Source organism: Oculina patagonica, chromosome 11 (assembly GCF_052425735.1).
Source record: "Oculina patagonica isolate OP01 chromosome 11, crgOcupat, whole genome shotgun sequence".
In the NCBI taxonomy this organism is placed as follows: Eukaryota; Metazoa; Cnidaria; class Anthozoa; order Scleractinia; family Oculinidae; genus Oculina; species Oculina patagonica.
The window spans coordinates 20,027,321-20,045,111 of NC_135768.1; the positions used below are offsets into that span (position 1 = coordinate 20,027,321).

Here is a 17,791-nt window from a genome sequence, read left to right on the forward strand (position 1 = left end):
ATTCCTTCAAAAGGCAAAGTACACATGAGGACCCTTGAGAAAAGTTTATCGTCAAGACAACTTATTTAATAGCTAGTTATCAGGACATATGGATATCCAGTATTAAAGTTACTACCATAAAGTGATGCCGGTGAAATAGTACACTTTTTATTATAAGGATATCGAAGCTGAAATTTGCGCAATCCAAGAATATTTTAAGAATAAACCCCGGGCTGAGATTTTGAAAAGAATATAATTTTGTGTTGAAAATTTGTAAACACAATACAATTATAGAATTATATGTTTTAACTAACGGTATAAATCCTTATTTTCTCTTAACGGCAAAACTAGCCTATAAAACGATAAAAACCTGCTCTAGCCAAATGTTTGATGCCAATGACAGATAAACGGTATATGTAAAACATACGTATAGTACCTTATTGTTACTTATTTTCGCGGGACCTTAATTTCGCGAAAATGGAACGGACATATTTCGCGGGACTTAAATTTCGCGATCTGGCCAAAAATATACGTTTAAAGGAATTGAATTTCGCGAAAATTGTCAAAATACTGGTCTGCATTAACAAACGGTAAGTCTCAAAATTAACACAACTGATTTTAACTTCTCCCAGCAATAGCTTCCAATGACACTGAACAAAACTATTATAACAAAACGAAACTTAAAACAGTTTGACATGTTCCTTTGTAATACAGTAAGGCCAGTTTGACGACTGTTCCAAGGTAATTATGTAGTAAACTGACGGCAACGTTGATCAATCACAACGAATTATATAGAAGGATATTAAATTTCGCGTCGTTATTTTTCGCGAGAACCTTTTTTCGCGGGTCTTTAATTTCGGTATACAGATAAAACGAAAATGTCATACGCTATAATCTAAGAATATCACAGTAATATTTTCAGCCTAACATCAGCAGAAAAATATGAATATTCAGCCTGGGCCGGAAAACAGTACTCTTATGGATAACAGTTTCTGATATTTTATGACAAATTAAGATGGTTTCCGCCCAACGTTCGAGCAATACAGGCAAAAATAAAGTTACCAAAAAGACCTCTTAGCATGGCAACAGTTTAAGTACAGCTAACAAATACCTGCCAAAAATTTAGCACTAAAGCTGACACCCCGAACTGATCCCCAAATTGACCCTGAAATGATCCCGACCCGAAATGATCCCCAGACTTTTTAACGCTAACCCCAAAATGATCCCCAAGTAGCATAGGAATGTGGATTGCAATAATAAGGGAAACTGAAGCCATAAAGCAAATAGACTTTCTAAAAGTCGTTCGCTTCTCGCTCGAGCTCTCGTGCTTTGTGCTCGCTCTCGAGTTTCCAGCTTCGCGCTCGAGCTCTCGCGCTTGGCGCTTCGCGCTCTGTGAGCTCGACTTGGAAGCAAGTCTTTAAAGCAAAGTACAACGTAAAATAGGAAAATACTTTAATTAGTGCTATTATAACTGAGTGCAACACGTGACAATAAAACAGGACCGACTTTAAATTCTTATGTATGTTTAAAACTTGGTCATTCTCAATAAGGAACCAAAAAAAGCGAGAACTGTTTTTTTTTTTTTTTTAATTTGTGTTTATTGGATTGTGATGTTCATAGACATACTTTCAGTCGTGAGAATTGTTACCCAGTACTCGCGATCGCAGCAATTGAAACTTAATGAGAGAAAATTTGTAGTCAAAGTGGGACAAAGAAAGGCAACATTAAGTGCCCTTGAAATATTAATTTTCGTTTAATTTGATTTTTTCTCTGTTGATATGTCGCATTCGCATGATACTTGTTTTTGTGTTCTCGACGTAGCCACAGCGTCAAGCCTTATAAAGGCCCGTTTACACTAGCCTGCAGCACGGAAGCGATATCACGGCGATAAAATTTCGAAACTTGATGCAACTTTGGCGCGCCAAAAATTGCATTGAGTTACACAACAAAAATCGCCCGGGGTTGGGGATCATTTCGTGTACATGTAATTAACGTTTGCAACAACAAATGCATGTGACATCGATTTCGTAGTGTTTTTACAGGTAATCAAATGCAAAAAATCTGTGAAACAGAATGCATGAAACAGAATCGGGTAACTAGCATATCATACCGTATAACCTTGTAACTTCTTTTCTTGTTTTGTAGTTTATGGTAACACATCGAAAAGAGACGTTCCCCTCCCAGCCCCTGATATGTACAGACTTAGTCAGAGTTGATAATTTGATTGCTCGCCAAGTAGAATGCATAACCGTTTCCACCAGTATGGCGGATATTCAGGTATTGTTACCCATAACTAGAAACCTTTTGAATGAAACTTTATGACATGAGAATTTCCAATTTAATCTTTACTATTAAGTTTTATAGATGATTCTTTTTCTTTGAATGCAATCACGGAATCCAATCCACTCAGAAGAACAAGGTTTTTTTTCAGTTCATTTATTCATTCATTCATTCATTCTTTCTTTCTTTCTTTCTCTTTTTTTCCAGGGACCTCAAGTCGATCTCTCAGAAGAAAACAAAGCGGACGTGTTGATTAAGAGTCTAGAATCCGGGTATGCAAAAGAATTGACTTCACCTATCACAGCCAACGTCATCACGGTTGAACGCTTGATTGTCAGGCATTTAACCGCTAACACGATTCAAATCTCTTACACATGAGGTGTTGATATTTAAAAGAGTGTTACTTGACAGATGTCACTCTAGGTTTACCAATGTAATCCAAACAACAATAGTTGACAACCCAGTCTTGAGGGCTGCCATTTCCTACTTAGTTATGAATTTATTTCCTTTTTTTGAGCCTTGGAAGATAGTTTCCATTCACAACCCAGTCTTGAGAGCTTCCGTTTCCTACTTAGTTATGAATTTATTTACTTGTTTTGAGCAATGGAAGATAGTATCAACTGCGAGCTTCGTGAGAGGCCCGGTGACCTAAGCGTTGGATTCCAGATCGATTATTCTTGAGCAAGACACTTGGTTCTCACAGTGCCTCTCTCTAGTTTACTCAAACGTATAAATGGATACCTGTAAATTGTTAGGCCAAACCGGACAAAATGCTTGGGGTGGGGAAGGGGGGGGGGGGGGGCGGTTATGACCTGCGATTGGCTAGTAGTACATTAATGCCTGACCATCCCATCTAGAGAGAGCAGTTTTATTGGTAGTCGCTTTATACTATAGGAACCAAATCTGGATTCTCCAGATACAAGTGTGTACCATTTGAAACTTATTGTTGCACTTTAAATTTGCCAAATATAGACACATTAAACACAGCAAATAATTTAACTGCACTGCGAATTAATTATAAACAATTTGATGAGGCTTATCGTGATATTCGGTACAACCGATTATCAAGGCAAGTGTTATCAGCCGATGCTGAAAGTTGAAGCTGATAACACTTAGTAAGACCTTGATTAATTAAGGCTTTCCAACACAATAAAGTACTTAAAAAAATTGTCTATCTAATGAATCGACGAATTTTCTATATAGCCTAATTCATATTTCGGTTAAGTAATTCTCCTTAACAAGTCCCAATGGAAGCATTATAAACCGTATTGGCGTTTTTCGATGTTTCGTTCCACAGTTTGGAAACCGAGACATGAAACCGGAGTAAATGGGCGAGAATGGCTGTGAATGGAAAGCTTTCGGAATTATCGAATTCCTCAACAGGGTTTTGTTGGTGATTATCTATCTCAAATCTTACAAAGTTGTAGATCTTTTGAAGCTTCTACCGTGCCAAAATATCTTCCAAGGAAACAGCATGAAATGTGTCCATACCTTCTTCATTGAAAGCACAGCCTTGGTCAACAGCTAGATACCAGTGCCCCCGAGTACAATCTTTCGTACCCGGTATATTATTTTCTTGCAAGCTCTTCGGTCGCATAACCCGCCAATTAAGCTGGCAGTTGTACTTCTCAATAACTTTATCATCAACCTTTGCATTTAAGTATACAGGTGTAACAGAGTTACACATGGCCAACATGCCTTCAATTTAAGACACAGCACTTATTGTACAGCCTTAACTCTTAAAAGTGACACCCCTCATATGTGTTACTGGTTATTGGTTCAACTGAGAACACTGTCATTAGTCATGTTTTTATTCCATAGACTAAAGACCATATTACTTTGAGTTATAAATTATAACTAAGAAGTCAAAGAAGTCAAAGCTAAAATGCAGATGGAAAGAAATATCTTCCCTCCTTCGTTGTACGCTACAGAGAAAATAATAATAATAATAATAATAATAATAATAATATAATTTGCTTACCAATCCACGGACTTGACGATGAAAATCCCGATATAACATCCTGTTCGTACTGATTCTTGATCTTCACGGGTTTGCTTCCCGCAGGACAGCTCAGTACATAGTCATCCCATGTTTTAACACTGTCAGATAACGCATAACACGATTGCTCGCTGCACAAAATATCTGAAAATAAGAAAATGTCTGTTCCTAGAAATTAGAATGTGACCCATCAGATGAGTTAGTGGCTGTTTTGGAACAGAATTTTGCCGTAAAAAGATTTGTCAACTTAAAAGATCAAATAGCCGTTTTTATACTAGAGACGTGTTACCCGTCCGGACGAGCTTTGACAAAAAATTCGTTGTTCGTCTGTTTATGCGTCTCTAGTATAAAGACGGGCACAAGACGCGTTACGCGTCTAGACGAGCTTCCTTTCGTTATCCGTCTTTCAAGACGCATTTCGAAAAGTAGCTAGCTCGTCTTGACGGGTAACTCGTATTGTGTCCGTCTTTACACTGGAGACCCATAACCAGACTAGCAACAAAATGTTTGCGGAAAGTACTCGTCCAGACGGGTAACACGTCTCAAGTATAAAAACGGCCAATATCTACTAAGGGCCACCTAACTATAATGGCCACCGATTTTCAGCTTTGTCATGCTTCTTGTTAAAAAGTTTCGTCTTTTTTGGAGCTGTAATAACCACCTTTGTACAACAGCCAGGGTGTTTGTCCCAACCTTGTACTTATCACTGACTTATCGATACATTCGCTGTTCTTAATACAAAACCTTCCTACAGCGCGCGCGGCCACCATTTTACAACGACCCGTACCACTTAATTGGATCCTGGTCTTGCAGTTGCAGAGAAGTTCGATTGTAAACAATGGAAATTTCTATAAAGCTAGGAGTAATAAACAAAATGATGCACTACAGGTCTTACTTTGAAATCATGACTGGGACACCTATCCACATAAGCCCTCTTTTGCAAGAAGTGAAATATCCAGAAGCAAAGAAATTATAGTTTACCTTGTTTAGGTCTAATTTTCATGGTCACAGATGTTATTTGATGATCTATTGACCATTCTTGCCATAGTATACCGATACCATAGGCACCATTCAAATCCGCAGAGATTTCCTCAGCAATGCCACATTTTTTGTACCACCAGGCCGACCAGTGTTTCACTGCACAGTCAAATAGCTTATCATCATCATTATCGACACCATCCGCGGAAAATAAGGCACCGTTTAAAGACCGAAGCGCATCACCCGCCGTGCCATAATAGTTATCAACTTTAAGTTGATAGTTTTGAGCGTGTGAATCCACGTGAAATAAGTTATACACAGCGAATGCCTCTTCGCCAATACTGTTCTGTAACTCCACCATAAGAACTGTTGGAGATTTGGTGAGAAAGTGGAGTTTATCATTTCCGATCCAAAATTCTCCAGTAAGATCTCCAAACCCATTTTTGTAATCTTGCCATGCACGATTGAAGTTAACAGAACCATCTGTACGTCTTTGAACAACTGTCCAGTCTTCTTCACAAAAAACTTCAAATGGCGCGGATTCCATTCTTTGTGGATTTATTTTAAAAATCCCTGATATTCGTGATCCATTCCGGTTTTGAGCTTCCAGGCAGCTTCTTGGAAATGTTCCTTTAGAAATGCAAGATGTTTATAAAATAAGAGTCAACGACTCATTAGTAATGAGCCAAGTTTAAAACAACAGTTTTCAATTTATAAGCACAAGTATTACCTCCTTGCTCCGAAATCATTATTTAAAAAATTGTACTGCCCTTACACAAATCAAAGCTAACAGCAAGCAAACCGGAGTCGTGGAAAGTAACAAAAGCAAAACTGAAGTTAAGAGAATAAGAAATAGACAACTGCAGCTCTGCAACTCGACTCGTGCGAATCTTTTAATCTCAAGTTAGTTTTGTAACGTCAGAAAACTGAAGCTAAGAAAACAAGACAAAGACAACTGAAGTTCTACAACTCGATAAGCGGAGTTAGTTTTGTAACTTCATAAAACTGAAGTTAAGAAAATGAGAAAAAGAAACTGAATTCTGGAATGGGACTCGTGCGAATCTGTTACCTTGTTTTCTCACTTGGAGAGTGCCTAAATTGATCACGTTCTCTATTTTATCGGCAGCACCACATCCGCCAGCTGGCTTTCTAGTTTCTCCCATCTGAAATTAAACAAAATTGGAATAAAATGGGTACGATTTTTTATTAAGTGTGGTAAAACCAAAACCAAAGTAATCACACTGCAATCACAATAGACAAATCAAAGCAAACAGATGTAGAGATACGAAGCGCGGGAAAACGTGAGTGAGCGAATCACGATTGATTTTGGTTTTACTTCTTATTGATTGAGAAAGTGACGTAAGTTTTTTACACCACTAAGCGTAATCATATAAAACCACAGTAAACGCGACTTACTTTCGACACACAAAAGAAAACCGCTGTATTCAGGGCTCTAACTAGCAAGAGGCAAGACGAGGCACTTTCCTCGTCTAGATTTTTGCCAAAAATTAAAAACAAAATATGTTTTGTTGGGAAAATAATCCGCAGTTGAACAGGATTGAGGTTTCTCAAGAAATGCGTCATGAAAAATGTCTCTGAAAGAGTTTCAGAGCTTCTAGATGTCAAACTTTTCGGGAGGGCATGCCCCCAGAAAATAATCCGCAGTTGAACAGGATTGAGTTTTCTCAAGAAATGCGTTATGAAAAATGTCTCTGAAAGAGTTCAGAGCTTCTAGATGTCAAACTTTTCGGGAGGGCATGCCCCCTGAGCCCCCGAGCAAGTTTTTGCCTCGTCTATGGCAAGGGTCTGGTTACGGCCCTGGTACTGCTAAAAAACAGTTGTTAACTTAAACATTGATTGAATAGAACGCCCAAAACCCTCTCTTAGGATTAACGTGATCAGAAACTGAACCTACCATAATTGTGTAAGTTCCCGGCTGTTCAGGAGCAAAGAAACGAGTTTCAAATTGCGTGACATTTTCGCAGTTTGGCGTGACAGACGATGCCAAGCACCTGCATTCTCCAAACATCATCACATAAGGTTGGCGTGACAAACTGTTTGAAGCCATGATATCATCCCAACAGTACTGGTAAAATCCTTGGATTCGAAAATAAAAAAAATTTACTAAGCAACATTATAACAAAGTTAATGTGAACAATCTGCTCAGTTAATAGAAGCAATTGTTATCATTCCTAAATAAAGTACCGTTTTCGGGTGAGGGGAATTGCAGACTTGAGGTCAGTTAAAGACAAAAGGTGTTCATTCTTACTTCCCTCTTTTAGCAGATTTTGTCGTCATTCTAAGGTCACTGGTATGTAGAAATGTTGAGAACATCTTTCATCCCAAATTTTGGAATTTTAACAGAACAACAATTAAAGCTTCTCACCTCTGATTGTAACCTCTGACTCAGTAAAACCAGTTAGTTCTGTTGGCCCAATCAAACCAAACTTGGGTTTGGTTATTTCCAGCTTTGTGATCTCTAAAAAGAGAACATTGTCATTGTTCATGTATATGCAAGGTTTGAATAGTTTCTGTTCTGTAGCGGAGCGGGAAGGCGGAAGGGGGGGGGGGGGGGTCAGAGAAATCATGGGGTTAGAGAAATCAAGTCGATATGCAGAAGTTAATTTCTCAACTCCATGAAACAGGTGATAATCAAGTTTGTTCCGAAGCTTGATACACGCTTAAGGGAAATATATTTCACCATATACCCTGTGCATGCCACGCAACCGTGTGCTGCCACGTGGGCTGGAATTCTTACCTTTAAGACAGCCGTAGATTTCCATTCTTAAACACGGTTTAGTATGAGAAGCCAGAACTCCCAGACGCAAGAAACGGGTTTGGATCGGATAGAGAAGACGATGTCGTACAACGGAGTTACGGTCGCTGTTCCCTGAAAATACCTGAAAAACAATAAATGGAAATAATTAAAACGGAGTCCACAAGGGCTTCGAGTAGTGACTGGAAAAAATTATGTACCAAAATTATTTACATCTTATTTTAAACTTCTGTTTAACTGTTTCAAGTATCTTTTCAAAAGAAATCTTTTCTAACAACACCAAACATCGAAAACAAATTTCGAAGTTCCACTGAATTCCACAGAATCGCTTAAAAGACGATTTTACAAAATAGTTACACGTGAGATTTTACACATAGTTTACATGGTTATTGTGAACTTTCAAAGTCATTTTTTTCAGACTCTGATAAGAAATTGTTGTTGGTGTTATCACGGATAATCTAGTTATTACAATTCTAACTAAATTTTCTTGAGATAACGATTTCCAATTATTTCATTAACTGCATGCTTCACTAAAACCAACCAAAGCGCGCGCACTGCTCAGCCAATCAAATTGCAGCATTGTATTTGAATACTAGTAGAACCCTACCAATTAAAAAAAGCCGACGTTCGGGTCTTGATTCATGATCAAATCGTCTGTTTGTGTTTAAATGCTCAAGTCTGTTAAATACAAGCCAACCACTCTTAAACTTGAAAGGTCAAATCTCCTTAGCTTTAAAAGGCGGTGTTACACCGGACAACTTGCAACGACGATTTTTGCGCAACAATGTTAACGATTTTTCTCGCAACTTTTGACTCCGCAACACGTTGCGAGTTTCTGAACCCAAGTCAAAAACTCGCTACGCAAGATGACGAATATTTAGAAAGTTGGCTCCTGCAACATTCATGTTGCCAAGTACGTTATACACAATGTTGCCCGAAAAGTAGACTCGTGTAACATACCACGAAAAGTTGACGCGTTGACGCGTGGTTGACGCGAAAAATCGGTTTGCAAGTTTTCCCGTGTTACAAAACCTTTAGCGAATAACAGTTCTTTGGAAATTAAACATTAGGCTAATGAAGTAAGTAAAGTACGATTCAACCCATTAAAATTGAAAAAAAAAATGCTATCTTACTCTCCGGATCCCATCAGCTTCTTTATATTGAAACCACTGCAGACCATCTGCGCTGTACTCGATAACATATGACGTCACCCAGGCATCTTTCTTGGGACTCCCCTGAGTGGCTATGTGCGTCACTGTATGAATGTCAACCAAATCAACCTGCAGAAACTCCATGAAAGTTTCTTCAGTACACCAAGACCTTTTCTTTCGGCCCAGGCTTCCATACTTTGCTGTGGAGTTGCTTGATGAAGAAGTTATCTGAGAGGGGTTTATTGCGTAGTTTTGCATGCCCAGGTGTTTGGAGCAAACTAAAATTAAATCACACAAGTAATTTTTAATCAAATGCTTTGGCCACTCGCTCTCTTTCTCTCTTTCTTTTTTCTTCAAGAACAAAACTGTGGCAGAAAGTGTTTGAAGGTCATTCAAAAGTCATTTTCAGGTAGCTTACAGCATGTTATCACATTCGTGTACTTTTAAGGGTGGATCTAAAAGAGGGTATCGATTGGTTGGAAATAAGTTTAGGGCTTCAATAAATGGATAAGTGATCCCAACAAGTCCTATCTAAGTGTAATCTCGCTTCCAGATTTCTTGTGAACGAAGCCGAAGATCTGGGAACGAGATTAATCTGGGTGCACTTAAGGCCTCCCACCCCCCTCCCCATTCCCCCGGCCCCCAATGATCCAACCCCTCTAGGACATTGGCTGACAATTGAGTTTGAAAGGGATAAATGAGTACCTGGTATCTTAATTGAACTCAAAATTTCACAAGCTTCTCCTGCTGCGCCTCTCTGTTCAGCGATCCAAGGAAAGGTCTCCAATCCGTGAAACCCTATCAAACAGTACCACGCTGGAAGATCATTGCCCATCTTCCCTCCGAGATCATGTACCAGCTGGGTTATGTTTGCCAAGAAAGGTGAATTTTGAAGAGATGATGCAGCCATTGTTAGCAAGACCACAGCACGCTCTGGTAGCAGACCGATAAACTCCTCCACCTGCTTTACTGTATCATCTGCGTCGAAGCCCCTAACAAACAGGACATCACCTAAAAAAATGCGTACGTCTTATTATTATATAAACACCAATGAAATACCAGGAAATCTTTCGAGTGAAAAAGATATCTACACACTTGAGAATAACATGTGAAGATATCGATTTCGAATTAACGTTTTCTGACAAGTTTGCCCTGTTTCAATGCTGAATGAGCCAAAGTTAATCGATGTTAAGTCGAAACATCTTCGGATCTTCCTCGCCAATCTTCGGAAATTTTCGGAAAAAATTCGGAAATCTTCGGAAAATCGTCAAAACATCGTATTTAGTAGGTTTATATAATACACACAATAATACATGGTTGCTTGAAGATATGCAATTTATCAGTTCTCGTGTTCAAATCGATAACACTCGAAGATAAATTTCATATCTCCGCACAACCATGCATTATCCTCTATTTATAACCAAGAGCGAGAGCCATTTTTATATAATATCGGCCCATGCATGGTCTTGACAGCCGGTACGTACAGAAAAGACCAACATCCAATATCCTCACAATTCAGTGTCAAGCAAGCTTGCTTATTAAGTAGTTTATTACACGATTTCATTTAAAATTGAGAAATTTACACCAGCAAAACATGTTTAGTAAAACCATGTTTAACAAAATGAAAATTAGTAACAGAAAACTGAAAGACTGAATATTACATAGGGCTTAAGTAAGTTCTTATTTGTGTTTTTCACTGTGCTAAATTTGAAGTAGACACAAATCAAAAACAAATTTCTTTGATGAAACAATTTTAAACCGTCCTTAACAAAACAGCTTTTAAACTTGTTTTAGCTTTGGTGTGAATGGTTAGCTGAGTTGTAGGGCGTGAGTAGATCTACTACGAACTGGGAAGCTTCACCTCGAAGAGCCTATTAAGTATGGTCGAACGCTTTTGACATAAGCCTCTGCCTCGGTAGATTGTCCTACCACTTCCCACGCTATCGACCAAATTTTTCTACGTTTAATTTTTAATTTCGGGGAGATTGTGCGCTTTCGACGCAGGAATTTTTTTCGCGATCTTTTTAGGTACAAGCGTGTCTGTGATTGGTTGATGGTTTCCAAAGGCAACCATCGACCAATCATTGCGGATATTTGGTGTTCAATCTCCCGGCTTAAAAGGAAAGGAAGTTCTTTTCTGTATTGTACTTTGGTGTTAAACATTACCTGAATCATAATCTACAACGACAAAGTTGATTCCATTACTGTGAGGACTATAATCCACCTCATTAACAATGATATGAGGATCGTGCATGGGTCCTCCTTCAGAACGCAACGAGACGGCGATATGACCTGAAAAAAAAAGATATTGACAATTCTTGACGGAACAAGATAGTTAACAAAACAGTAGTGTAGCAGCCCTCGTAAGCTTGTAATAAATTCCCACCGGGAGCCCCCACTCCCAAACGCCCCAGGTTGGGATAAGATATGGGAAGAGGCGAGCCCGGAGGCGGAAAGGAGCGGGAGCTTAGGCACAAAGGTAGGCCATCACTGCGGGGAGGAGGGTGGGGCGACGATCTGATGTCCTGCGTCCGTTTAAGCGAAGAGAGGGAAAAACATGATAAAACAGGCCTATTTATACTAATTTAGCCAAAAATTATGCACAGCAGACTCCCTAGAGTATATACAGAAGCAGGGAAGCAAACAAGTGATATCCCAAAGAAATTAGGGCATTTGTGTTTGAGGGCTCCAGTGAGAACAGTAGTTGCTATTGTTTTGGGGGCTAGGGGAATTGTTCCTGTTGTTTGTTCTACTTTTCTTTCGATGCGTAGCAAGCCATTCATGTGAGACCTTGCGTGAGCTGCTACCGATCCAAACAAAACTTATCACCAAAAGAAGAGTTAGCTCTGCAGCTCGAAATATTAAATCCCAGCATAAAATGCAGTAGATTTATTTCCATATCGATACATCAAATTTGACAATTAGACATCAAAGTTGACAATTTTCTTTATTCTCGTGATCAGTCCACTTGACAATAATGTATTGATTAATGTATTGAGATCGAGGCTGAAATTTGCGAAATTTTAAGAATACTTTAAGAATAAACCATAGGCTGAGATTTTGAAAAGAACATAATTTTGTGTGTTGCGGATGTGCAAATACAATACAATTTAATGTTTTCAACTAAACCATTAAAATTCTTCCATTCTCTAAATGACAAAAGTAGCTAAAAAACAACAAAAGCAGTACTAGCCCCATGTTTGATGCTAATAACATTTCTGCAAGAAGTATACACTTACAATTGTTACTCCAATACATTCTAAAAGGGGAATGTAAACGCTATATCTAAGAATATTCGCAAGAATATTTCAGCCTTAAATCGACAGAAAACTAAGAATATTCAATTCAGCCTGGTACAGAAAAACAATATTCTTATTCAAAGAAAAGAGTGTATCGAAAGGAGAAATGAAGAGTTAGTCATACAATGCGTATACAATACATACAATCACACCTTTATGTTTTATCCAAAAAGAGACGCCCAGCTCGTCGCCATTTTGATGAAAATCCTCACCACTCCTTTGAATTTCAAGATGTCCCGTGTCCGTCACAAACAACGTGTCGGCGCCTACATGCAAGCCTCTTCCTACAGCGTATGTCTTGGTACGGGTTGACTCATCTAAGAAGTTCTCACCGCCAGATGATTGAAAATCCCAATGGAAACCAACTAAAAAGAATAGAAACAGGATTTTTTTAACAAATTACTGAAATAATGCTTTTCCAGTTCGTAAGAGGGGAGTTGAGGAAGAGAAACAAATTGTTGTTAAGCGCTGGCCTAACGCAAGTGGACGCAAGTAATCACAGATTCAACTTGCGTACAAACTTACGCCGCGTGGCCAAACGGACACGCAAGTTTAGTCGCAAGTCAGTATTTGAAGTACTGCAAAAATGCGTTGACTTGCGATGGGTGGCCAAACGGTGAAAAAATTGCGTTAACGTAAGTCAAATTTGATCTCAACCAAAGTCAACGCAAGTGCACGCAAGTCCTAGCCAAACGGAGACGCAAAAGATCGCAAGTTTTCAACTTGCATCTACTTGCGTTGCCGTTTGGTCAGGACTTAAAAAACTTGAAATACTTGTCAGTATACAGCAGGCGTTTAAAGAAAGGGGTACACTTGAAAAAACAGATCGTTTTTCAAATGTTTGTCACATCTAGTATTTTATTCAAGTATTTTACTTCGCCGCTACAGATAATGGTACTTTTCTGGTTAATCCATCGAAAAAGGAAAAAAGCTGCCAAGAAATGAAACTCGAATGACTCTTTTAAAATACTATTTTCTGGGAAGTGGCTTTGGTTGGCAGGTGTAACTTTACTCCTCATTAATAAAAGATTCTACTCTCCTGACAGGAATCTGTTGCAGTGTGACTACGTCGACCAACTGAAGGCCATCCAAGCAATTGCAAATTGACTGATGGTGTTTGATTGTAAAAACAATATAAATGATCACAAAAATATTGCTTCTGCAGCGCACAGCCTGCTTAGATCGAGAATTCGTCGAAAATCTTTTATTACATTCGAGATTTTCATTCGTCAATTTGTACAAAATTTAACCGGGGGGGAGGGTTGGGGACTCGGTTGAAGTTGTCACACTGTAAGGGCAAAATATTAATAAATAAAAATTTGAGTCCCGCCTCCAAAAATGGATTCAGGTACCTTCCAGCGGGTGTTTCATAATTTCTGCGAGCGTCGCCTCCGTTATATGAAAGTTCGCCCCCCCCCCCCCCGGACAGAAAACCTGATTGACAGTACCTTTACATCCGTAGACCTCTACCCTCATTGACATGTGATTATTAAAAGTTACTGGGCGAAAACGGATGAAACGTGCCATGATTGGTGGATTTAGGTCATGTGACACAACCGTATCCTCGTCTGTGTTTCCAGCAAGGTCCTGAATCAATAAGACAACAAAGTAGTTTTGAGCTAATTATGATTTGCTTCAATTTCTAATTTAGTTTTATATCAGTAATGAAAAAGAAGAATTCAATTTTTCTTTTACTTCATTTATACAGCCCATTTATACAGCTCATTTTTCTAGCCTGACAAAGCCCTTTCAACATAGCATGACACGTAGCAAACATGACACCGTTCATCCTAGTGAGCTACCGTCTTAAGCATGACTTGACACTGACATGTCCCCCCAGGAGAGGGTTAACTTGTTCAAGATATTTCCAAAGGCCCTTTTAAATACCTAATTATAAATAACAGTTACCGCTACCCTTTTGTATACTTCAACTTGTGAAATCCTTATCCTTTTATGCACCAACAGCCTGCAAAAAAGGTACCCCTTTAGGGTGGAGCCTCCTCGTATAGACATTATAGGAAATCCCCCTCCCCCCCCCCCCCGCCCCGTGCGTGTCCCAAAGTTGAATATGCATCACCTTATCTGTAGCTTGTCCTTGCTCCCTGTAATACTTGAATTTCACTCCATCATTACTGTATTGCAGCTTGTACTTGGTGACCCACTGACTGTGTGCGCCATTTCTTCCCTGTGTTGCAACCCGTGTCACTCTGTGCTTTGTACGCAGATCAATCTGAAGCCACTGGTTCACATTATTACTGCCAGCACTCCAAGCTCCTTGTTTGTGTCCAGATTTTTGGAAGTGTAGTCTTCCTTGTATGGCGGCATGATTATTATCCCATTCTGAAGAGGCACTGATCTGTCCGTTAGAGATCTCATAGCTCTCCATGCCGAGGGCTTGTAGACATTCTAAAATCACAAGGTTAAAGGGGCACTATCGTGAGCGTGAAGCTCGAAAAACCAAAAGCCATATAGTAGAACCCCGGTAACTTAAACTCGGATAACTCGAATTTCATATAGCCAGTCGACCAATCATCGCTTGTTTAAAGATTGTTTCACGTCTAAGTGGTTGATTAAGAAGTGACGATTTCTGAAACTTTTCGCGCCTTGGTGAGTCGTCGTCAAAATAATAAACTGACTAATAACTTACAAACTGCTTATATAACTAATAAAGCAGAATAAAGCTTATCCAACAGCACTATAAAGGCCTTACACATTGAAAGCTATATTTACAGCTATTTCAATTTAGTTTGTCTGCCTTGTTTGATAAAAGCGGTGGGCCAATGCGACAAGATTGCGGAAAGGTGGAATAGGTATATAAGAAAAGCAATCCAAGTGTTAAACTGAAATAAGCAACAAAAGCAACTTGATTTCTAAAGTTTCTTTTCTATTATAGACAAGCTACTTTTGCCAAACTTTTAGCAGAATTTTCCAAAGCTCCGAAACCTTGCATAAAATTGAAAAATCATACCAAACGATCTCTTGAGGGCCAAAAGAAACACTTCATGTCCTTCACGTGAAAAATATGAACTTGTTCATTTCTCTTTTACTGATGAAACCCTCGCAGTTCTGTGTCTTCGTGTACGCGAAAAATTGCTTTATAAAAGGCAGCCACCGGCTTTCTTTTAAGGCCTGCAGTGGCCAAACGGAGACGCAAGTTGAAAAATTGCGCCGGTTATCTTGCGTCTCCGTCTCCTGGACTTGCGTTCACTCGCGTTGGCTTGCGCTAAGTAAACTTGCTTTCACTAATTGGTCGAGATCAAATTTGCACGCAAGTCAACGCAAGTTTTTCACCGTTTGGCCAGCCAACGTAAGTCTGTACGCAAGTTCAACTTGTGACTACTTGCGTCCACTTACGTTACTGTTTGGCCAGGTCTTTAGCCGCTATAAATCCAGATTTTTAGTGCGTTTAAATATTCGTTTTCATATATAAACATTGGAGTCAATCATATAATATAAAGTGTAGACTAAATTTTCCCAACTAGGTAGTTTATCAAAAAGTTAAGAAGAGGTGTATATTTTCAGAACTCCTCGGCCAAACAATCATTTCTAGCTAGTTATGTCGAATGGAGTTGATGGTTGGAGTTAAATGATTACGTATTAAAAACCTGGAAAATTTCTTTGTCGTAAACGTCTAAATTATAAGCTTTGAAATAAACTGCTTTTGGACCAAAGAAAAAAGTAACTTCTTTAGTATATTCGAAACATGGGAGCCAAAGCAAGATTGATACAAATTCGATACAAATTAAGCTTTATGTAAAGATTATATATATATATATATATATAAAGCTCACATCGAGTTTGTCTATTTTCGCCGCTTTCGCGTCTAAATAAATGTCACAATGTGCTTCGAGAAAACTACTTCATCTCAAAGAATCTGTCCGTCTCTTTAAAATGAACGCTTACTAGTAAATAAACTCTATCGAAACTCTAGAAGTCTTAAAAACTTCAACTTTAAAATCAGATGTATGCAGTTACTGTCTTTGTCTCTGTGACTTACCCAAATTATTCCCTGTAGAAGACGAAACAAGCCACTGTAGCTTCAAGAAGAACATTAAGAAAATCCTCCATCTGTGAGACATCACCTATACAAAACAATACTGATTCTCAATAAAAGAACCGACATTTTTTTGTTGCTTCCCGCCATTTGCGGGAAGCGAATCAAGCGATGCAAAAATCGGAAGTCTTATTCGCGCGAAAAAACAGCAAGTGGCAGACGCGGCTGCCAACAAATTCCCGCCAAAATTACATCAAAGACTAGGAGGCCAGAAGTACTTTGCGACAAAAACAACCTTACATGAACAGAATATCAAAAATTACCTTGGAGTTTTGTGTTTTTCCACTTTTTTTTATGAAGATCTGCACTAAAGACACACAAATTTTCAGACGCATGCGATTGCCATGTCGTCAGTGAAGAATATAGCAATGAGCTTGCACCTTTAAACAATATACAACTAATGATAAAGAAAAATAATCTATTACTTAAACAAAGTTGACACGGGCTAATTTATTTGAGTTTGCTTGATTAACATAATTAACAGTTATGATTAATCGAGTTATCACCTAAATATAATGTCTCGGATCGGTCAAGCTAATTATTTTTTCAGTCATTAAATTAATTAGTCGAAGGGTTAGCCATCTTCAATACAAATTGTCAAAAACACTACATTTTCCCGATGTTTCGTTTTCGTTTACATTGGTGTCTTTCTAAATAAAAGAACTTTAACAGTTACAAATTGGGTTTGTTAAACGAAATGATAAAACTGTACGAGCTTCTTGCCGAAGTGTTCTGAAAGTTTCAACAAAAGATTCGAAAAAGATTTCACACGATAATGCACAATTCTCAGCCATTCTGTGTCACTGCTAAAAATGGCTATAATTAATCCATTTTTTAAACAAGCGAGGGCTGAAAGAAAAGTTCTAAAAACACACAACTGAGTTGATTGATAAGAAGATTTCAAGACCAGATTCAACGAACTTAAGTCTTTTCACGTGCTTGGTGCTTCGTAACGAAAAAAAAGAATCAGTTAAAGTGAAAAAAATAGAGAATTGTCAATGAAGTTACCTTAATACCTCTAACTTGAGGAAAAAATCGATGAAAAACGCGGCGATATTATCCTCTTTTGACTTCTTGTTTGCAGTTCCCGAAGGTAAATGTGTGTTGTTTATTTTAAATCGTTAGAGTAAAATAACTTTTAAAATTGTATGCGTGCCAATTAGTATTACTAATTGATTAATTTGTACATTGAAACATTTTTTGTGCAGACAATTAGCTAACAGAAGACATTTTCACAACTGCTTTGTCAATTTAGTAGCCCAAGGAAATAGACCT

The 17,791-nt window shown here is 38.5% G+C and overlaps 1 protein-coding gene and 1 long non-coding RNA gene across 2 annotated transcripts; one reads left to right on the top strand and one right to left on the bottom strand.

Moving 5' to 3' along the window:
- The first annotated feature begins 2,161 nt into the window (after positions 1 to 2,161).
- Positions 2,162 to 2,637, top strand: LOC144629739 (uncharacterized). Its single transcript, XR_013566413.1, has 2 exons — positions 2,162 to 2,256; positions 2,467 to 2,637. It is a non-coding gene; the product is annotated as an uncharacterized LOC144629739 (long non-coding RNA).
- A 1,063-nt stretch (positions 2,638 to 3,700) lies between these two features.
- On the bottom strand, positions 3,701 to 14,884 carry LOC144629740 (uncharacterized). The gene is made up of 13 exons (XM_078487958.1): positions 14,540 to 14,884; positions 13,911 to 14,049; positions 12,675 to 12,827; positions 11,330 to 11,455; positions 9,869 to 10,174; positions 9,146 to 9,441; positions 7,995 to 8,136; positions 7,623 to 7,715; positions 7,152 to 7,333; positions 6,306 to 6,399; positions 5,240 to 5,866; positions 4,241 to 4,402; positions 3,701 to 3,957 (listed from the first exon to the last, which is right to left on the bottom strand). Exons 1-13 carry the CDS (start codon positions 14,846 to 14,848, stop codon positions 3,701 to 3,703), a joined length of 2,886 nt encoding a protein of 961 aa, XP_078344084.1. The 5' UTR covers positions 14,849 to 14,884.
- Between the last annotated feature and the right edge of the window lie 2,907 nt (positions 14,885 to 17,791).